This window comes from Aulostomus chinensis, chromosome 22 (genome assembly GCF_037954235.1).
Source record: "Aulostomus chinensis isolate RoL2024-O1b breed Wild chromosome 22, RoL_Achi_v1.0, whole genome shotgun sequence".
Taxonomy (NCBI): Eukaryota; Metazoa; Chordata; class Actinopteri; order Syngnathiformes; family Aulostomidae; genus Aulostomus; species Aulostomus chinensis.
This window is the reverse complement of record NC_141341.1, coordinates 5,424,085-5,440,000: the sequence shown is the minus strand read 5'-3', so window position 1 is coordinate 5,440,000 and position 15,916 is coordinate 5,424,085. Positions and strand designations below refer to the sequence as shown.

Sequence of the window (15,916 nt, the reverse complement as noted above, 5' to 3'; positions counted from 1 at the left end):
GGACCAAAGTTATATCAGGGTGTGTGTGTATCTGCTGCAGCACACACACGGATGGCTCATCAGTGCCGCCGTTGCTGAAAAAGTGCAGAGAAGAGCACAGGCAGCACAGCGGCGACCGTAAAGGACAACAACATGCAGTAGTGACTATGTTGTTGTTATTTATTAATTGCGGTTCACAGTGAGTGTCAGTTGCCGGCGATGTTTTCTTCTCCTTAAAGTACAAAACAAATTTAACTGAGACCGTGATCCAAAAAAACTGCAGTACAAACTGAACTGTAAGTTTGCTGAATCACTGCACCTCTCGTTTTCAGATAATCTGTTTAAGAGAGGTGTCGATTTGTTTTAATGGTCATTTGAGGCTTTAATTTGTGGCTCACTTGATTTAAGAGGTGTTTAAATCCAAAATCAGGTTCAATTAAATTCATCGAGATTTATTGGCATGAATGTTAATTGGCAAAGCAAGGAAATGTAAGACGTGTAATCATCCTCGGCTGCAGTAATCTGACATTTTTGTATCAGTGTTTCGCTCAGCAGTGGCAGGTTGAGCTCCTGTATCAGGACCCTCCACTGCACCGTGTGTGTCAGCGGCCTGTCTGGGATCAGTGTGGGGAGGCAGCATGATCTCGCTCACTCTTACCTGCAGACATTGATCATTAAACCAAACAACAACAACAACAACAACAACAACAACAACAACAAATCCTATCACTCTGATGGCTGATATTTACATCGGCCCAGTTTTCCTCGGCTCTCTTCTCGTTGGCTCATCATCCGAGGAAACAATAAGTGATTTAGTTGATTTTCCAAATGTTTTGGGAGTAAAAAAAAAGAACTTCACGTTTTCAAATATTCCGATATTTATATTATTACTTTTCAGTATATACGAATTAATATCAAATAAACATGTTTTTAATTTACATGTAAACATAAGCAGTGGTGGAAAGTAAAGTATTTTAACTCAAGCACTGCATTAATGTGCGATTTCAATGTATGTTGACTACTTTTACTCTGTTCGATTTATCTGAACCCACCAGTTACTACTTGACTCCATCCATCCATCTGTTTTCTATACCACTTATCTGTTCAGGGTTGTGGGGATCATCAGAGAGTGAGTATTTTTACTTTTAATAATTAAGTAAACTCAACATGAAATACTTCTCTACTTTCACCTAAATATAATTCTGGAGACATTTCACTTTTACCAGAGTAGTATCTTGTCAGAGTATTACTACTCGTACTTAATGAAATGAACTCAGCGTCTTCCACCACCGGACTATCGGTGGAGAAACATTTGTGCATCTTTAGATTAGTATTTGTACGTGCGAATTAAAAAATGAATAAATGAAAGAGAATTCCTACGGCATCCCAATGGAGGGTCAAAATAATAGGAACACCACTGGGCTCAGTTCAAAATAAACTTAACGTCATGATCCCAAGGAAGGGAAGCTCTATTGCAGGGTTTCAGTATATATTTCTATTATATATATATGAGGAATACAGTTCCTTCCTGTAAAGATAAAAGATGCTTTAGGTCTGTATCACAGCAATCATCTCTCTCCCGCTCTCTCTCTCTCTTTCTGTCTTTCTCTCGGTTTTCTGTCGTTTCGCTTCTGTTTTAGAAAGTTTTTTTTTTATTATTTAAACTTATATTGCTATGCACAAGGTCCTACAGTACAATTCATTGTTAAATAATTGGCTTATTTATTACGCACAGTGAGTGTTTACAGTTCACGCACCATTAAAAATGCCTCACTTGAAAGCAGTCATCACGTTTCGTTAATGGTCTTTTATTTATTTATTTGTTTTCCTCGTGAAGGAACTTCGGCGTTGACGCGTGTAGGTTTTTTTCCGCGGCAGGTTGAGGTTTCATCACGGCTGAGGTGGTGTGGAGCAACGAGAGGCTGATGGTAGCTGAGTTGCTGCACGGTGTCACTCAGTCTCTGCGGACCCCCTGACCCACTTCCCCCTCCCCACCTCTCTTTCCCTCCTGGCCTCACATACACTTTCTTCATCTCTCTCTCTCCCTCTCTCTTTCTCTCTCTCTCTCTCTCTCCCTCCCTCTGTTTTATTCCCCCTTCTTCTTATCTGTCTAAACCTCTCTGTGGAGCTCCCCCCTCGCTACCTCTCTCCCTCCCTCTCCCCTCCCTGTGTCCCCCCCCCTCCCTTACACCTCCCCATGCTGTTTCAGTGCTGCTGCCTGTCTCTTAGCAACAACTGCACACCCGTTAGAGCTCACTGAGTGCTTTTACAAATACACCCAGGAAGACACACTCTTTCACGCGCACGCTCGTAGACACACACACACATGCACTAACTACACACACATGCAGGGTCTAGTTCCTCATTGAGGTTTGCTGCTGGCAGGCCTGTGAGTCTGCAAGCCTTTGTGGCAGTGAGATAGATGAGAAGAGAGCAGATATGCTGTACAGCTACCCTGCACACAATGATTGTTTCTATCAGACTATGCACATCAGGGCAACTGTCCAAACTGGAAAATGTTCTTGTCCCTGATTTCACACTAACTTGCACGTACACACACAAACACACACCTTGTAGTGTGCTGTTTCTCCTGTCAGGAAGCAATAGCACTTGAAATCTTAATGTACATCATCATTTCCTCACCGCACTCGTATGAGAGAGAGATCAACAGATCCTGATGTGAGGGACATTCATCTGGTTTCACAGACACTAATCACAAACCACCAAGTGTTCCAAAGCAACACAACCATTCACAGTGAAATTCACCAACACGCAATTATTGACAACGAATTTGTTGGAATGGACGGATGAAGCGTGTTTTCTTAAACAATGAATCATAGTGGTAGCATCTGATTGGCTGGCACCTAAGCGCTGTCAGAAAGCCCCCCGCAGAGCACAGTAGAGGGATATTTGCATGTGTGTCTTTGTTTTGTGTGCGATTGTGCAAGGCTGCATGTGTTTGCGTGTACATGTGTTTGTCTTTATGTGCAAATCGATGTGTGAGTGTGTGGGAGGATGAAGCTGTAGGGGCATATTTGCATGTGTCTTTGTGTGTCGGTATGTGTCACTCTGCGTGTGTCTGAGAGCGACTGTGCGTGTGCGTGTGTGTGTGTGTGTGCATGTGTGTGTGTATGCACATGTGCTGCAATGTTTAATTAAAGCATGTGTTTGTCTCCTGCTCTCACATACTGGTCAGACGGATGCTAATTAATGAATGCTGTTAATTAGACGACAGAGAAAGTGAGAATGGGGGACAGGAGGGGGAGGCAGAAAAAGAGTACAGGGCAAAGGGGTAAAAGAAACTATGTGTAGTGTGTGTGTGTGTGTGTGTGTGGGTGTGTGTGTTCATCTCCATGTTTGTCTGTCCCAGTTGTGTCATTCCTCTGAACAGCAGAACATTGAGGCAAATCTGCTACAGTGAAACTCTCCCACTCCTCCTATAACTTTTTCTGCCTCCTCTTCAATCCTCCGTCTATCCCTCCATCCTCTCCCCATCTCAACCGCATCATTCACTTCCCTGCACTTCCTGTCCTTTGCCCTTTCTCTTCGTACTTTCTCAACTCCTGACTTACTCACACTCGCCTTTCACCACCTCCCTCCCTTCTAATCAGACCCATATGTTGGAGAGGGAGGCAGACGATGGACAGGATTTTGTTGTATGTGGAGAGTGTTTTGGAATCAGCTGTGCGCATGCTTGAACATGCGCGAGCATGCAGTCACGTGTTGGTCTGATGCACACGTGGGGTAGATTTCATAAGACATCAGTCTGTTCTGGATGTCTGTACGTCCATTTGTCCTCCGTTCTGTCTCTATAATCCCTCCCCCCCCCCCACAACACTCCTGTGTTTCTGTCACCTTCATGTCTCCATCCTCTTAACACCTCACTACTCATCACCTCTTTGCTTCCCCCTGCTGGCTGCGATTATTCACACATTCTCACGCACCCTCCCTCCAAGTCTAGAGCTTTTTTTTTTTCATGCATTTGAATTGTTTTGGAAAAATGTGGTCTGCAGTGTGTTTGTGTGTGTGTGTGTGTGTGTGTGTGTGTGTGTGTGTGTGTGTGTATGCATGTTTCAACACAAAACCACAATTGTTTTTTTAATATTTTGCTGATTTTAACAACATTGTAATCATACACAACCCCGACATCGTGTTGTGATGATCATCAGTGTGTATGAGACCAACATGAGAGGGTAAAGAGGCACTGGCTTTCTTCTGCTGATACAAAAACTGAAATGAAACTACAATGAGAGTTAAAACATTTATATTGCAAGCAATCTTCCAAAAATAATTGAGATGGTGCAGCCCTCGCCAAAATACTAATTGGTGTCTGGTCTAGTCTAGCATGCCGTGACACTGTGTACTCATCTCTTATTCTCTTTATGTTTCTGCTCCACCTTCCTTTCTTTCTTTCTTTCTTTCTTTCTTTCTTTCTTTCTTTCTTTCTTTCTTTCTTTCTTTCTTTCTTTCTTTCTTTCTTTTGTTCTTTCTTTCTTTCTTTCTTTCTTCCTTTCTTTCTTTCCCCACGTACTGTTTCTCCCACTGTCTTCCAGTCCTTGTCCCTTCCTCTGTCTGTCCTTCTGTCTCTTGCTGTCGCTCTCTCCAGCAACCATGGGCAAAAGACAGAAGCAGAGGGGAGGAAGAGAAGTATGTGAGCTCCCCACTGCAGTATTGATGACCCAATGATCCCCTGCAGAACAGAGCCAGTCAGGCAGACATAGTGAGGCTCAACTCAGAATCAAAATCAGAATCAGCACCACAACCGTTTGGTAAGAGAAGCCAGTTGAGCAGGACATGAATGGTAAATGTACTCTCATTGTAATGCGGCTGTGTGGGTGGCACAGTCAATCGAGTTCATTACTGATGCTGTAAATGTTTATATGATCAGTGTATTTGATGCCTTACCAACAGATTTATGGGTAATGAGTTACTATAAAGTGTCTAAAACTTTAATTATGATGGTTGATTATTTTGTGTGTCCTTAGGTCCTTCAATCTTCTCGAAAAGAGGCCGGACAAGAAACTTTTAAAAAATACTTCTCTTTTTGATACTCTGAATGAGTGGCTTGTCAGATCACCTACCTTCAGGCCAAACTGGGACTCCAGTGGGCTGTAGTGCAATTGAGGATAAGGGGTGTGTTGGTGAGCTGGAGGGACTGCAAGGACCTTCGCTCTGGACCAGGGAGCTCGGGCTCCAGGATGGGTCCCAGACTCACTCTAATGATGAACTGGCATCAGTGACCTCCAACCACTTCCCCTCCCACTCTGCCTCCACACTGGCCAACGGCCTCCATCTACAGAGAAGGCTGGGGCACAGCACCTACCGCCGGAGGCAGACGGAGACTCACACAAGTATTGAGACCATTGCAGAGACACTAAGAAACATGCAAACACACCTAGACCCAGATGTGCATGCACAGGCTGTTTCACACACAAATATGGAGGATTGTGGGCAGAAGGATATCATTGCACATACAGGTTCTGTAGGGACAGAACTCTCCAGAACTCTCCCACCAGAGGCCATACATATGTCACCTCAACCTCTGTCTTTAGCACTTGGCAATCATCCGGCCTCCACCAATCAGCTGGCCGCCCCAGTCCTCACCACAGAAATAGACATACCCTCAACCTTTTGTCCAGTTCCCATTAATCCAAACACTAGCTCTTCTCCTCTTCCTGTGGAGGCAGAGAAGAAGTATGCGCTCCGCAGCTCCGGACGTCCCCGCTTCCCGTGTCACCTGCGCAAATCCTCCCGCCTCCGACGAAGCACAGAGGATGTAGAGAAGAGAGCAGGGAGGGAAAGAGGAGAGGATGAAGATGAAGCATTGGAGGAGAAGATCTGGAAGGTTAAAGAGGAGGAGGTGGCAATTGTTCAGAAAGTAGAGCACCCATCTGTGGAGGCTGTTCTCCCCTCAGCTCCCTGCACTTCAGATGCTGCCCTTGCTCTCACTGTACCCAAACCGGTCCCTAAACCTATACCTAAACCTGGGCCCAGACTTGGGCATAGACCTGGACCTAAATCAAGGTCGAGGCCTGCACCAAAATCTGTCCAGAGAGCAGGTCCTAAAAGTGTCATGAGACAACGTCAGGCAGCCCAGGCTGCCTCTCAAAGTGGCACTCCTCATCTCCCATTTGCACACACATCCACATTCACTGCACCTCGGCTAACTGTGAAGAAGGAGGAACCTGTGGCGGTGTTGCCTCCCAATGGCAGGAGACGTGGACGTTTTGTGGGAGTGAGTTTACTGGCGATATGACATAACATAATTTCATGCAGTGTATATGAAATAAATGTTAAGATGATCCATAAATACACGTTTTTTATGTTGGTCTGCAGGTGAGAAAGATTGTCGTCAAGGTGGCTCGCATTCCTGTCAGCCTTAGCCGTCGACAGAAGAGCTACAAGATTTCTAATATGGAGACAGTTACTGGCACGGAAAAACCCAATGACGGAAGTCCGGAGGGCTCAGAAGCCATTCGAGAGCCGACCGCTCTTCTCCGCATGAAGAACAATGGGAAAAGTGTTATGGTGATGTTCCCTCCTGGAGAACTGCCTGTTATTCTCAAACGCAGGCGGGGACGACCACCTAAACAGGCCCTGCCAGGGATACCGGGAGAGACTGTGAATACTGCAAATGCCGGTGGTAATGGAGACCAGGTCAAGAAGCCCCGCAGGCGACGTCGGACTAAACTCCCTTCCCCTTATCCGTCCTATGTTAATGATACAAATGATGTGAAAACTGAATATGGGGATGTTCTGTCCAAACTGGCCTTTTTAAACCGGCAGCCCCCTGCCACTGGCCGCTGCTCTCCCCCTCGCTGCTGGACACCCAGTGAGCCAGAAAGCTTTCATACCCCCTTGGAAAACCCTGGAATATCCACCCTGCTCCACCGCCTCACTGGGTTTAGACGCCCTCGAGGTGGCAGAGGAGGAGGCCTAGGAAGAGGTGGAGGAGCAGCGGGGGGAATTGGGGGCAGTGAGCACAATAAGAGCACATTCAGTGACTTTTTTGAATCCATTGGTAAGAAACGAAAACTGAGCACCCTGTCTGAGCATGGATTACCTAGGAAAAGAGGGAAGGGTGGTGTTGGTAGAGGAGGAGGTATCATCGGAACTGAGCCTGGGGGTGAGAAAATAAGGAAGAGACGCATGAGAAAAAATGGTGCATTTAAAGGGGAGGGGGTGTGCATGGGGCAAGACTGGCCTAATGGGGCAGGTGGCTGGGGTGAGGAGGTGGGTATGGATAAGGAGAAAGGTTTGGGTGGGTATCAGCTCTGTGGATCTCCAAGAGGGGGCTTTTCTTCCTGTGAAGTTGGGAGGGGAGGTGCCTACAGCTGCTCAGGAGGGGGTAGAGGGGTTGGCCCAGTTGGCGAGGACTCACAAGGCTTATTTGCTGGATATTTCCGATCACTGCTCGATTCAGATGATTCCTCAGACCTGTTGGACATCTCCTCACAATCAAACACCCGTAAAGCTTCATCCACCCCTGGTTATGAGCCATCCAGCCCAGCTACTGGTCACAGCTGGTCCCCTGCATTCCCTAAGTGGGGCACCAATGGGGCAAGTTCTTCAGCCGACAGTTCCGCGCAGACACACTGCTCCTCAGCCAGACGTCCATACAGTTACTGCAGCCTGGCTCAGACATCCCCCACCCCTTCTCCCTTTCCCAAAACTACCCCTCCATCTCTGTCTCACTCTCCTAGCTCTCCCCATCCTGCCTCCTATGGCCACTACTCCCCTGCCTACTCTTCCTCTTCTCCTGGAGTTGGTGCAGCAGCACAGAGATCATCAGACTGCAGCTTTTCATATGGAGCTGGACACAGCAGTGGCAAGGTCACCCCTGTTGGTCAAATGGGTTATTCTAGCTACCAGGCAGCAGCCAAGAGGGGCTATAGTGGATATCCTGCAGCAGGTCATTCCTCCCTGGTGCGAGGGGAGTCAACAGGACCCACATCACCAGGAGGAGGGTTCATGTCTGTGGCCAAAGGTAGCCCCTTCAGCTCCTCCTCATCCCCGGAGGGTTACAAACAGTTCAACTCTAATCAGTGGAGCTACAGGTAAATCACTGCTGACAACCTGTCGAAAAATGTAAGAATGTATTTTAAAACAGAATCTTGACATTTCTCAGGGGCGTTTTAGCACAAATCTGACTTTGTACGAAAGGTTTTTAATTTACAGTGGATTTAATGTTTTCTCCCTCTAAAAGGACGACTAAGGGTCGGACCAAGGCAGGATCAGAGAATTCTTAAAATAAATGGTTCACTCCATCACATCAATTCGTTTCTGACATCTGTTGGCTCTGGGCTAAAAAATGTGCACTGTGAAATATTTCCTTTCAGGTGATATCAATAGTTATTGATCATTTTAAAGACCTGTGTTTAATAAAGATCAGGAGAAATGGGTTACTCGATTAGTCAGGTGTTTAAAAAAAAAAAACAAAAAAAACACCAGAAACCTACACATTTTTTCACTGCACGTGATGTGTCTGTTGTTGTGTCATATTCCAAACCAAACAACACATGTTGAGTGATTGGTTGTTTGCATATCACTCGTTGCATGCTCCATTGTCAAGGGGTATGATGCTGTTTATTTCCTAGGGAGGGAGCTGAAAATACCATTCTTTTATCGCCCCGACCTCACCCAGGTTATCTCTTCAGATTCATATTGCTGATGGGTAGGACTGCAGTCGAAATTCCTCTCTAGCGCAGAGAAATTTCTCGAGTGCTGTGTGTCTTATTATTCGTGTTGCTATTTTTATATTTTGCAGACAAGGTTATGGCGGCTGGTCAACAGACATCTTTGGGCCGCAATACCACGGCTACAGTGAATATGGCTCCAGTGAGTCCAAAGATATCTTGGATATATCTAACTACACCCCCCAGAAGGCCAAGAGACAACCTTTTCCTGAAAGTCTATCAGAGTCCTCCTCTGACTCGTCGCACCTTGGCTCTGCGGCCACTGGTAGTGGTCCCACATCTATGGGGGGCATTTTCAAACAGAATGAGACGACTTCTGTTGGTGGAGAGGCAGGTCAATCAAGCCTGTCCAGTCTGGAGAAACTGATGATAGATTGGCATGAGAGTGCCTCTGCGCCCTCCTATAACTGGAGCCAGAACGTCCTCTTCCAGGGTGGAGGAACCAGCAAGCCAGGCCGAGGTCGCAGGAAACGGACTGAACAACAATCAGAAAAAGAAGGGGGTTCTGTTTTGCACTCTGATTCCCCATCAACCCCCTCTCCGACACCCACTCTTGGACCTAAGCGGGGAGGGACTGGAGGACGGGGCAGGGGATCCAGAGGAGGTAGAGGGGGTCTGTCCTCATGTCAGAGGGATCGTCAATCTGGAGCCAAAGGCAGGGGCAAGGCTGCTTCTACATCAGGAGTAGGTGGAGCAGGGACAGCTGGAGTTCTAGAGGGGTCTGGGCTGTTCCAGGAGGGACTGGACTATTACAGTGGAGACAGTAGTAGCCTCTCTCCCCTGGCCACTCCCAATCCTGCACCACCTTCCAGCTACCTCCAGGACCCCTGTGAGTATCCCTCCCCTTACTCTGCTCACCCCTCCACACCCTCCTCTGAGGAGCGATATCCAGCCTTATACCCTGGAGAGTCCTCCTCTTCCCTCTCACCTAGTGTCTCATCCCCACCGTACCCTCCCAAGCCCACTCCTCCTCCACCCCAGTCGTACCACCTTGTTCCTTCCAGGACCTTCTCCCCTTCCTGCTCTCCGTTACCACGGGTAACACCCCATTGTGGCTCTGCTCTGAGTCCCTCACATCGCCCCCCTCCAAAGGACCCACAGTTCTCCCAGTACGACTCACCCAGCTACTGCAGCTCCCCCTTCTGGTATGGACAAACATCGCACAGCGGCAGCCCCAGCCCACACTCACACAGCGCGCACTCAAACACAGCCGTGCACACACACAGCAACCCGCACACAAGTCCGCATGGAAATACACACTCGCTGGCTAGCCCAAATGCAAACACACATATGAACCCGACTCAACACGACACACACCAACACAACACACAACCCCACCCAAACCTGAGCTCAAACACCAAATCCTACCCAAGCTCACACCTCCACTCAAACCCTCACATCAACAATCAGCCCCATCACAACACACACACCAACAATCCCCTTCCCTCCCATACACACTCCAACCCCACTCCCCTCCTCCACCCCCACTCAACAGCTTTGCTCTATGAGGAGCGCAGCTCTCCCTCCACCCATAAGCAGGATCTGACCGCCCACACCGTCAACACGGGCCAGCGCCAGGGCGCTTTGCATCACTCCCCCTACACCAAACCTCCCCTCGACTCCTCGCCGCACCCGGAGGACGCTAGCAGCTACTCCATGTCCCATCTGTCCTGCCAAGGAGTGGGACACCGCTACCCCTCCCAGGCGAATCAGGGAGGTGGGGTGCTGTGCCAGCTTCTGGACCCAGCAAACGATGACAGCTTCAGCGTCACCAGCCTGTAACAGCAGGTGAGTTTACTGGACATTTGATAGACATCCTACAGCCACCACTGCAAATCCAATTTGTAGAGGACCACTCGTCGTACTTAATGTTTAAGAAGACCTGAAGGATGCTGTCAAAATGTTTAGAAACAATTTGTGATGTTTAATTTGACAGAAGAAGAACAAAATGTGCCACAAAAAATACATCAAATTGAGAAGCTGTCTCTTACCTCTTTTACTTGGACATTGAAGCTCTGTTGGTAACTAAAAGGGATGACAAACATGATAGATGATATCACTTATCTGACAGGTGATTTTAATTGATTCTTGAAAGTGTCTTTAAGAGGTGTTTCAGTCCTGAACCGATGTATCAAGACTACAATAGATCAAGTATTCAGTTGCTTCATCGTAGTCTCTGCTTGTTATGAGCTGGTCTTTGTTTATCTTGTGCAACAGCGGTAATGGCTAAATGTTGCAGTTGCCAGCTTAACTCACTTCAAAAAGAAATGATATATATTTAATTTAGAGTTCACTTTACCTCTTTCAGAGACAGGTCGGAGTTTTTAAGGCAGTTTTAAAGTTAAGGTTGAGGTGAAGATTTACAAATCCAAAGAAAAGCAATGTAAATCGAATTGGCACCCAAAGTGTCACGGAGATAATTGTATCAGCCCCACTGAAAAATACAATATTTATTAGTGACCTAATGGAAACTTTTTTTTGTAGATGTTAATGCATTTAAAAGCAGTTTGTCATTATGCTCTTCATTTTACAACTGTCGAAGATGTGATTGTCTCATATTACTCTCTCTCTCTCTCTCTCTCTCTCTCTCCGTTTCCTTTTATTTTTTTTCAGGTACATTAAATCCAAGCTTTTACAGATTTGCAAACATTTTTTTCATTGTTTTTTGTAAAGGAAACTTCTTTTTGAGAGACTGTGAAATGAAGGGTGAGAATTTAGCTGCCAGCTTTGGACAGTAAAGCTTTAATTCTCCAGCATTGACAATCAAGATCAACCGCAACTTAAACACCTGAGCATGCGCACACACACACACGCAAACGCACACATACACACACCACACACGCATGTGCAGATTCATTCACTACCTGACCATGAGATCATACAAGTGTACTCTTAATCACCTTTGAACAAGGGAAGGGCCAAGAGGAGCTGATGGATGAATATCAGACAAAGAACAACCAATTGCCTCAAACCCTTTTTCCTGCTGTGATACATAGAGGACTCTGATTTCCTAGAAGTCTGTAACCCACCAAATCCTACTGGTCCTGTACTCTACATCTGCAGTAGAACAGGATCTCACTGCTCTCTCTCTCTTTCTCTCTCTGTCCTCTCTCTCCTTTCTCCCTACGTCCGCTAAACCAGCAACCGTGTTCTGCACTCGACTCTCTAAACCCTGCATTTCTGTCTTCTGCCCTCACCTGAGCTGCAACCAGACACAAACCATCCTTTTAAATACCATTAGCCCAGCAGCCGTCCTTCTCTGTGCGCTCCCTGTGTCGTGTCCCATGAGAGATAAGTGGTTGAAACCAATTTCTGCTCTTGAAATACCAGCATCTGTACATACGACTCCAGCTCCAGCACCAGGGGCCTCGCTTTCACTCTGAAGGTCCGTCATCGACATGCTCTCCTCGGCCGTGCTCAGAGGCGGGGCGGCGGAGGACTGCAGCATGGAGACGCTACATCCTGTGTTTTGCTGTTTTAACTTCAAGGGAAAGAGACATTGAAATCACACAAGAACCCCAAAGAGACTGTTGTTTCCTGTGTGCAAATGTGAGGACGAGGAGCTTGCGTGACTGCAGTAATGCATGTATTTGTGTGTGTGTGTGTGTGTGTGTGTGTGTGTGCTTGTTTGTGTGTGCGCGCGTGTGTTTGTGCGTGTGTGTGTGTGTGTGTGTGCGCGTGTGTGTACGTATGTGTATGTGCGGGGTCAAAAGGAGTGGAGCTCCCCAGATACTTAGGTCTTGGCGGGGCTTCACTCTCTCTTTCGCTCTCTCCCTTCTTTTTTCTGTGGTCTTGTGTTGTTTAGTGGTTTTTGTGATGAAAAAAATTGTATATCTGTCTGTTACATATCATGTATGTATCTGAGGTGCAAAATATTTAAATACACATTCTGTTCTTGCCATTGGTAATCCTGTCTACAGTATAATGCTTCTTTAAGGGATTACGGTGTGTGTGTGTGTGTGTGTGTGTGTGTGTGTGTGTGTGTGTGTGTTTTATAGCCTCGGTGAGTATTGGGCTTTACCCAGGCTGTCTGGGACTGTGAGCAGCAGAGTTCAGTCAAGGACACAATTCGACAGGGAGGGAGAGGAGGGGAATATATGGCTGGGAGAGGACGGGGGATGTGTTGGAAAGGAAACGAGACTGAGGAAATCAGAGGAGAGTCTGAGAGGTATTAAAGCCACTGAAACAAAATGCACAAAAATCCTCATCTAAAAAAGGAAATGTATTAAAGCATAAAGACTGATAAGAACGGACGTGTGATTTCACACAGGGAAACTTTGCTATAATACAGCAAATATCATACATCTGCAGCGTGTGTGTGCGTGTGTGTGTGTGTGTGTGTGTGTGTGTGTGTGTGTGTGTGTGTACCAGACAGAGAGGGAGAGAGAAAGCAGATGGGGGAGTTTACTGGCTGCATATTGTGTACAGTTTGTCAACAGACTGACTAAATAGACTGAGACATGGCTGGAGGAAATGTGTTTGCTGTGACATTCCACTGTATGGAGGAAGGGGACAAACACTATCAACAACACCACATGGTAGAGAAAGAGAGAGACGAGGGAGGGCAGAGTTATTTCAATCTTTTCTTTTGTACATTTCCTTTTTCAAAATGTTTATTTATAAATGACTATATTCCCTGCAAATTACAGCCAGCTCAAATTTGCAGTCTCAGGAACTTTAATGACACTAATTAGGGTGATGCAAAGGTCCTATTGTAACCGAAGGATTTATTCTTCTCTTCTTTGTGCTTTCGAGGGTCTAAAAGTGCTTGAAAACTCTCAAAACTTGGTGGAAATGGCTGTTTCATGGGCGCAGAGATGCCTCAAGTGCGCCCCCTACTAAATTAAAAAAAAGAAGAAGAAGAAGAAATGATCTAGCTTATCAGGCTATGTTGGCTCTTTCATTTTAGTCACGTTTGCACTCAACACATAATTTGGATTTTTTTTGACTTGTGGTTGAATGAGGTGGTCATTCAAAAGGAGGGTCTCAAACTCATCATGTGGGTCAGCGTGTCTTCATTACATAGACGCAGACAACCGTCCTACACCTCAGCACTGCAGTTCTTTGGAGGGTTTCACTCAAGAAAAATCTATTTAAACACCAAGATGGTGAGCGTGCAGCTGTCGTCCATTGGGTTGCCTACCAACATGGAGGCCACTGGTTTTGTTTCCCATGATGTCAGCAGCTCGGTCGGGCATCTGTACGGACATAAATAGCCGGGTCTGTGGGCGGGAAGACAGATGAGGGTTTGTGCCATGGTGGCTACAGTCGTGTCTCCTCTGGTCCTTGAAAAAAGACGAACAAAAAACGGGGGGGAAAGTATAAAACCACAAAAAAATACTGAATTTGAAAGTGCTACCGTGGCGTAATAAAGTGCGAAAGTAAAGTAGAGCACTGAAAATGTTACTAATATAGCATGCATGTAAATGGACATTAATTTAGGTTGCCGTTTATTGAGCTGTATTTTTGTCTGATAGCACAACCACAGTGGTACAGTTCTGAGCTGCACAGCTGCACAGAAGACACGCTGACCCACATCCACTGCAGGTAAGACCCACACTCTGGATGACTGTCTCAAACCACCCCACTCCCCCCCCACAAGTCTGAAACATCCCTTTATCGTAGCGCAACTGACAGTGAGCGTGTATCGTTAACCCTTTTACTAGAAAGTGTAAAAGACATCTTAGGATCAATAAAACAAAATAAAAATAAACCCTCCTCGTGCCATTTCAACCCAATAGGAAGTCCACAATTCTAACGTTAAATCTTTGTGCGTTTTTTTTTTTTAACTTTTGCACGAGCGCCGCTTTAACCAACTCCTCCAAGGGGTTTAATCCTAGAAGGGTCGACATAAAGGAAAGATGCTATCATGATGTGGAAGTGGTCATATAGTCCATGTATAATCAACCCCCAAAAAGTGGCTGCCACGTCGCATCTTCTCATATTTTTCATCCCTATAGTTTTGAAGCGCACGTGTAACCAGCACAATCTTTCAAACGCAGTCGCATATCTCGATTTGTACATGAAGTACAGTAGCTTTAACTCAATTTATGCTTTATTAATAGAGCACTTTCGACACCAAATTCAAATAGAGCGTCGCTTAGCAACAACAAAGGCAACCAAGTTCAGTAGAAGAAAAGCAGTGGTGGGAAGGAAAAAAAAAAAAAAAAAAGAAGAATTCTCAAGAACCACACTTTTCTGATTTTTCACATTGGATACTGTAACCTTTTTAAAATGTTTTCCAAAACTCTTTGGCTTCGGATGCCTCACCCAAAGTGGTGGGCTGTAAGGGTCGCATTTCAGTTTTCTAAGAATTGTTAACAGCGCCACCAAATAATGAATTCTCTTTCCAAACTCCCCACATGGTTTCATTTCGATCAATGATCAATATTTCATCAAGAATCAAAGGAAGCAAGAGGAAAAAAAACAAACAAACCCCAAACTGAAAACACATGTGAATCAGAACTTTGTTTTCTTCTTTTCTCTCCCATCCTTCATCTCACGGTAGAACAAACTCACAAGCTACAGTGTAAAACAAATAAACATTTAACAAATCAGATCTATACATACCAGTGTGGCTGATGATACTGACGTATCGGTATCAGTATATATGTTGTCCAGTATGAGGAGAAGTGCCTTGGGGTGATTTTACAATTGTCAATATACTGACATTTATTTCAATGGACCGGTGTCTTTTTCAGACAGAATTTCTCATTTTTAACTTTAAAATATCCCGTCTCCTTCACAACTCCTTGTCATTAATTTAATATCTACATTTGAGGATCCTTTGCAAAAAACAACAACGATTGGCTAATACATCTATTTAAGACTTTTTAAAAAAAACAAAAACAAACAAACAACAACTTCCTAATACCAGCATGGATCCAGAAACGGCACTTATCGGTCAGTCTGATATTGCAGTGTTACTGTCACTGCTCTATCATTGGAGGGTACCTTTACCGTTAAACTGCCACTTTTACTTTGTCAAAAGTAAATATCTTTATACAGTCTGATCCCCATCAGAACCTCCCTCCCAGTTATTGGTATCTGTGTAAAAACTCTGCTGCTGTGTCCTCTCAGAGACCACAGCAGTCCTCTAGTTACAGTACTTCAGCGTTTTGATGATGTTTTTTTAATAGTTTAAGTGTCATGGATGACTTTTTACATGTAATACAGTTTTTTTTATATACGTATAGAGAAGTACAGGGAAGGACTTGAGCAGGCTGCTCCTCCCTCCTCTG

General features: G+C 45.6%; 1 protein-coding gene across 3 annotated transcripts in view; it reads left to right on the top strand.

The window, feature by feature from the left end:
• ahdc1 (AT hook, DNA binding motif, containing 1) overlaps positions 1 to 12,583 on the top strand; it is a 19,237-nt gene extending 6,654 nt beyond the window's left edge. For 2 of the 3 annotated variants that reach the window (XM_086194021.1, XM_086194022.1), the window contains exons 2-6: positions 4,533 to 4,748; positions 4,965 to 6,214; positions 6,316 to 8,036; positions 8,747 to 10,463; positions 11,289 to 12,583. In XM_086194021.1, coding sequence (XP_086050147.1) covers positions 5,036 to 6,214; positions 6,316 to 8,036; positions 8,747 to 10,457 — 4,611 coding nt within the window. In that variant the 5' untranslated portion in view covers positions 4,533 to 4,748; positions 4,965 to 5,035 and the 3' untranslated portion in view covers positions 10,458 to 10,463; positions 11,289 to 12,583. The remainder of the gene's footprint in view (positions 1 to 4,532; positions 4,749 to 4,964; positions 6,215 to 6,315; positions 8,037 to 8,746; positions 10,464 to 11,288) is intronic. The other variant, XM_086194023.1, reaches the window with a different exon arrangement.
• The last annotated feature ends 3,333 nt before the right edge of the window (positions 12,584 to 15,916 follow it).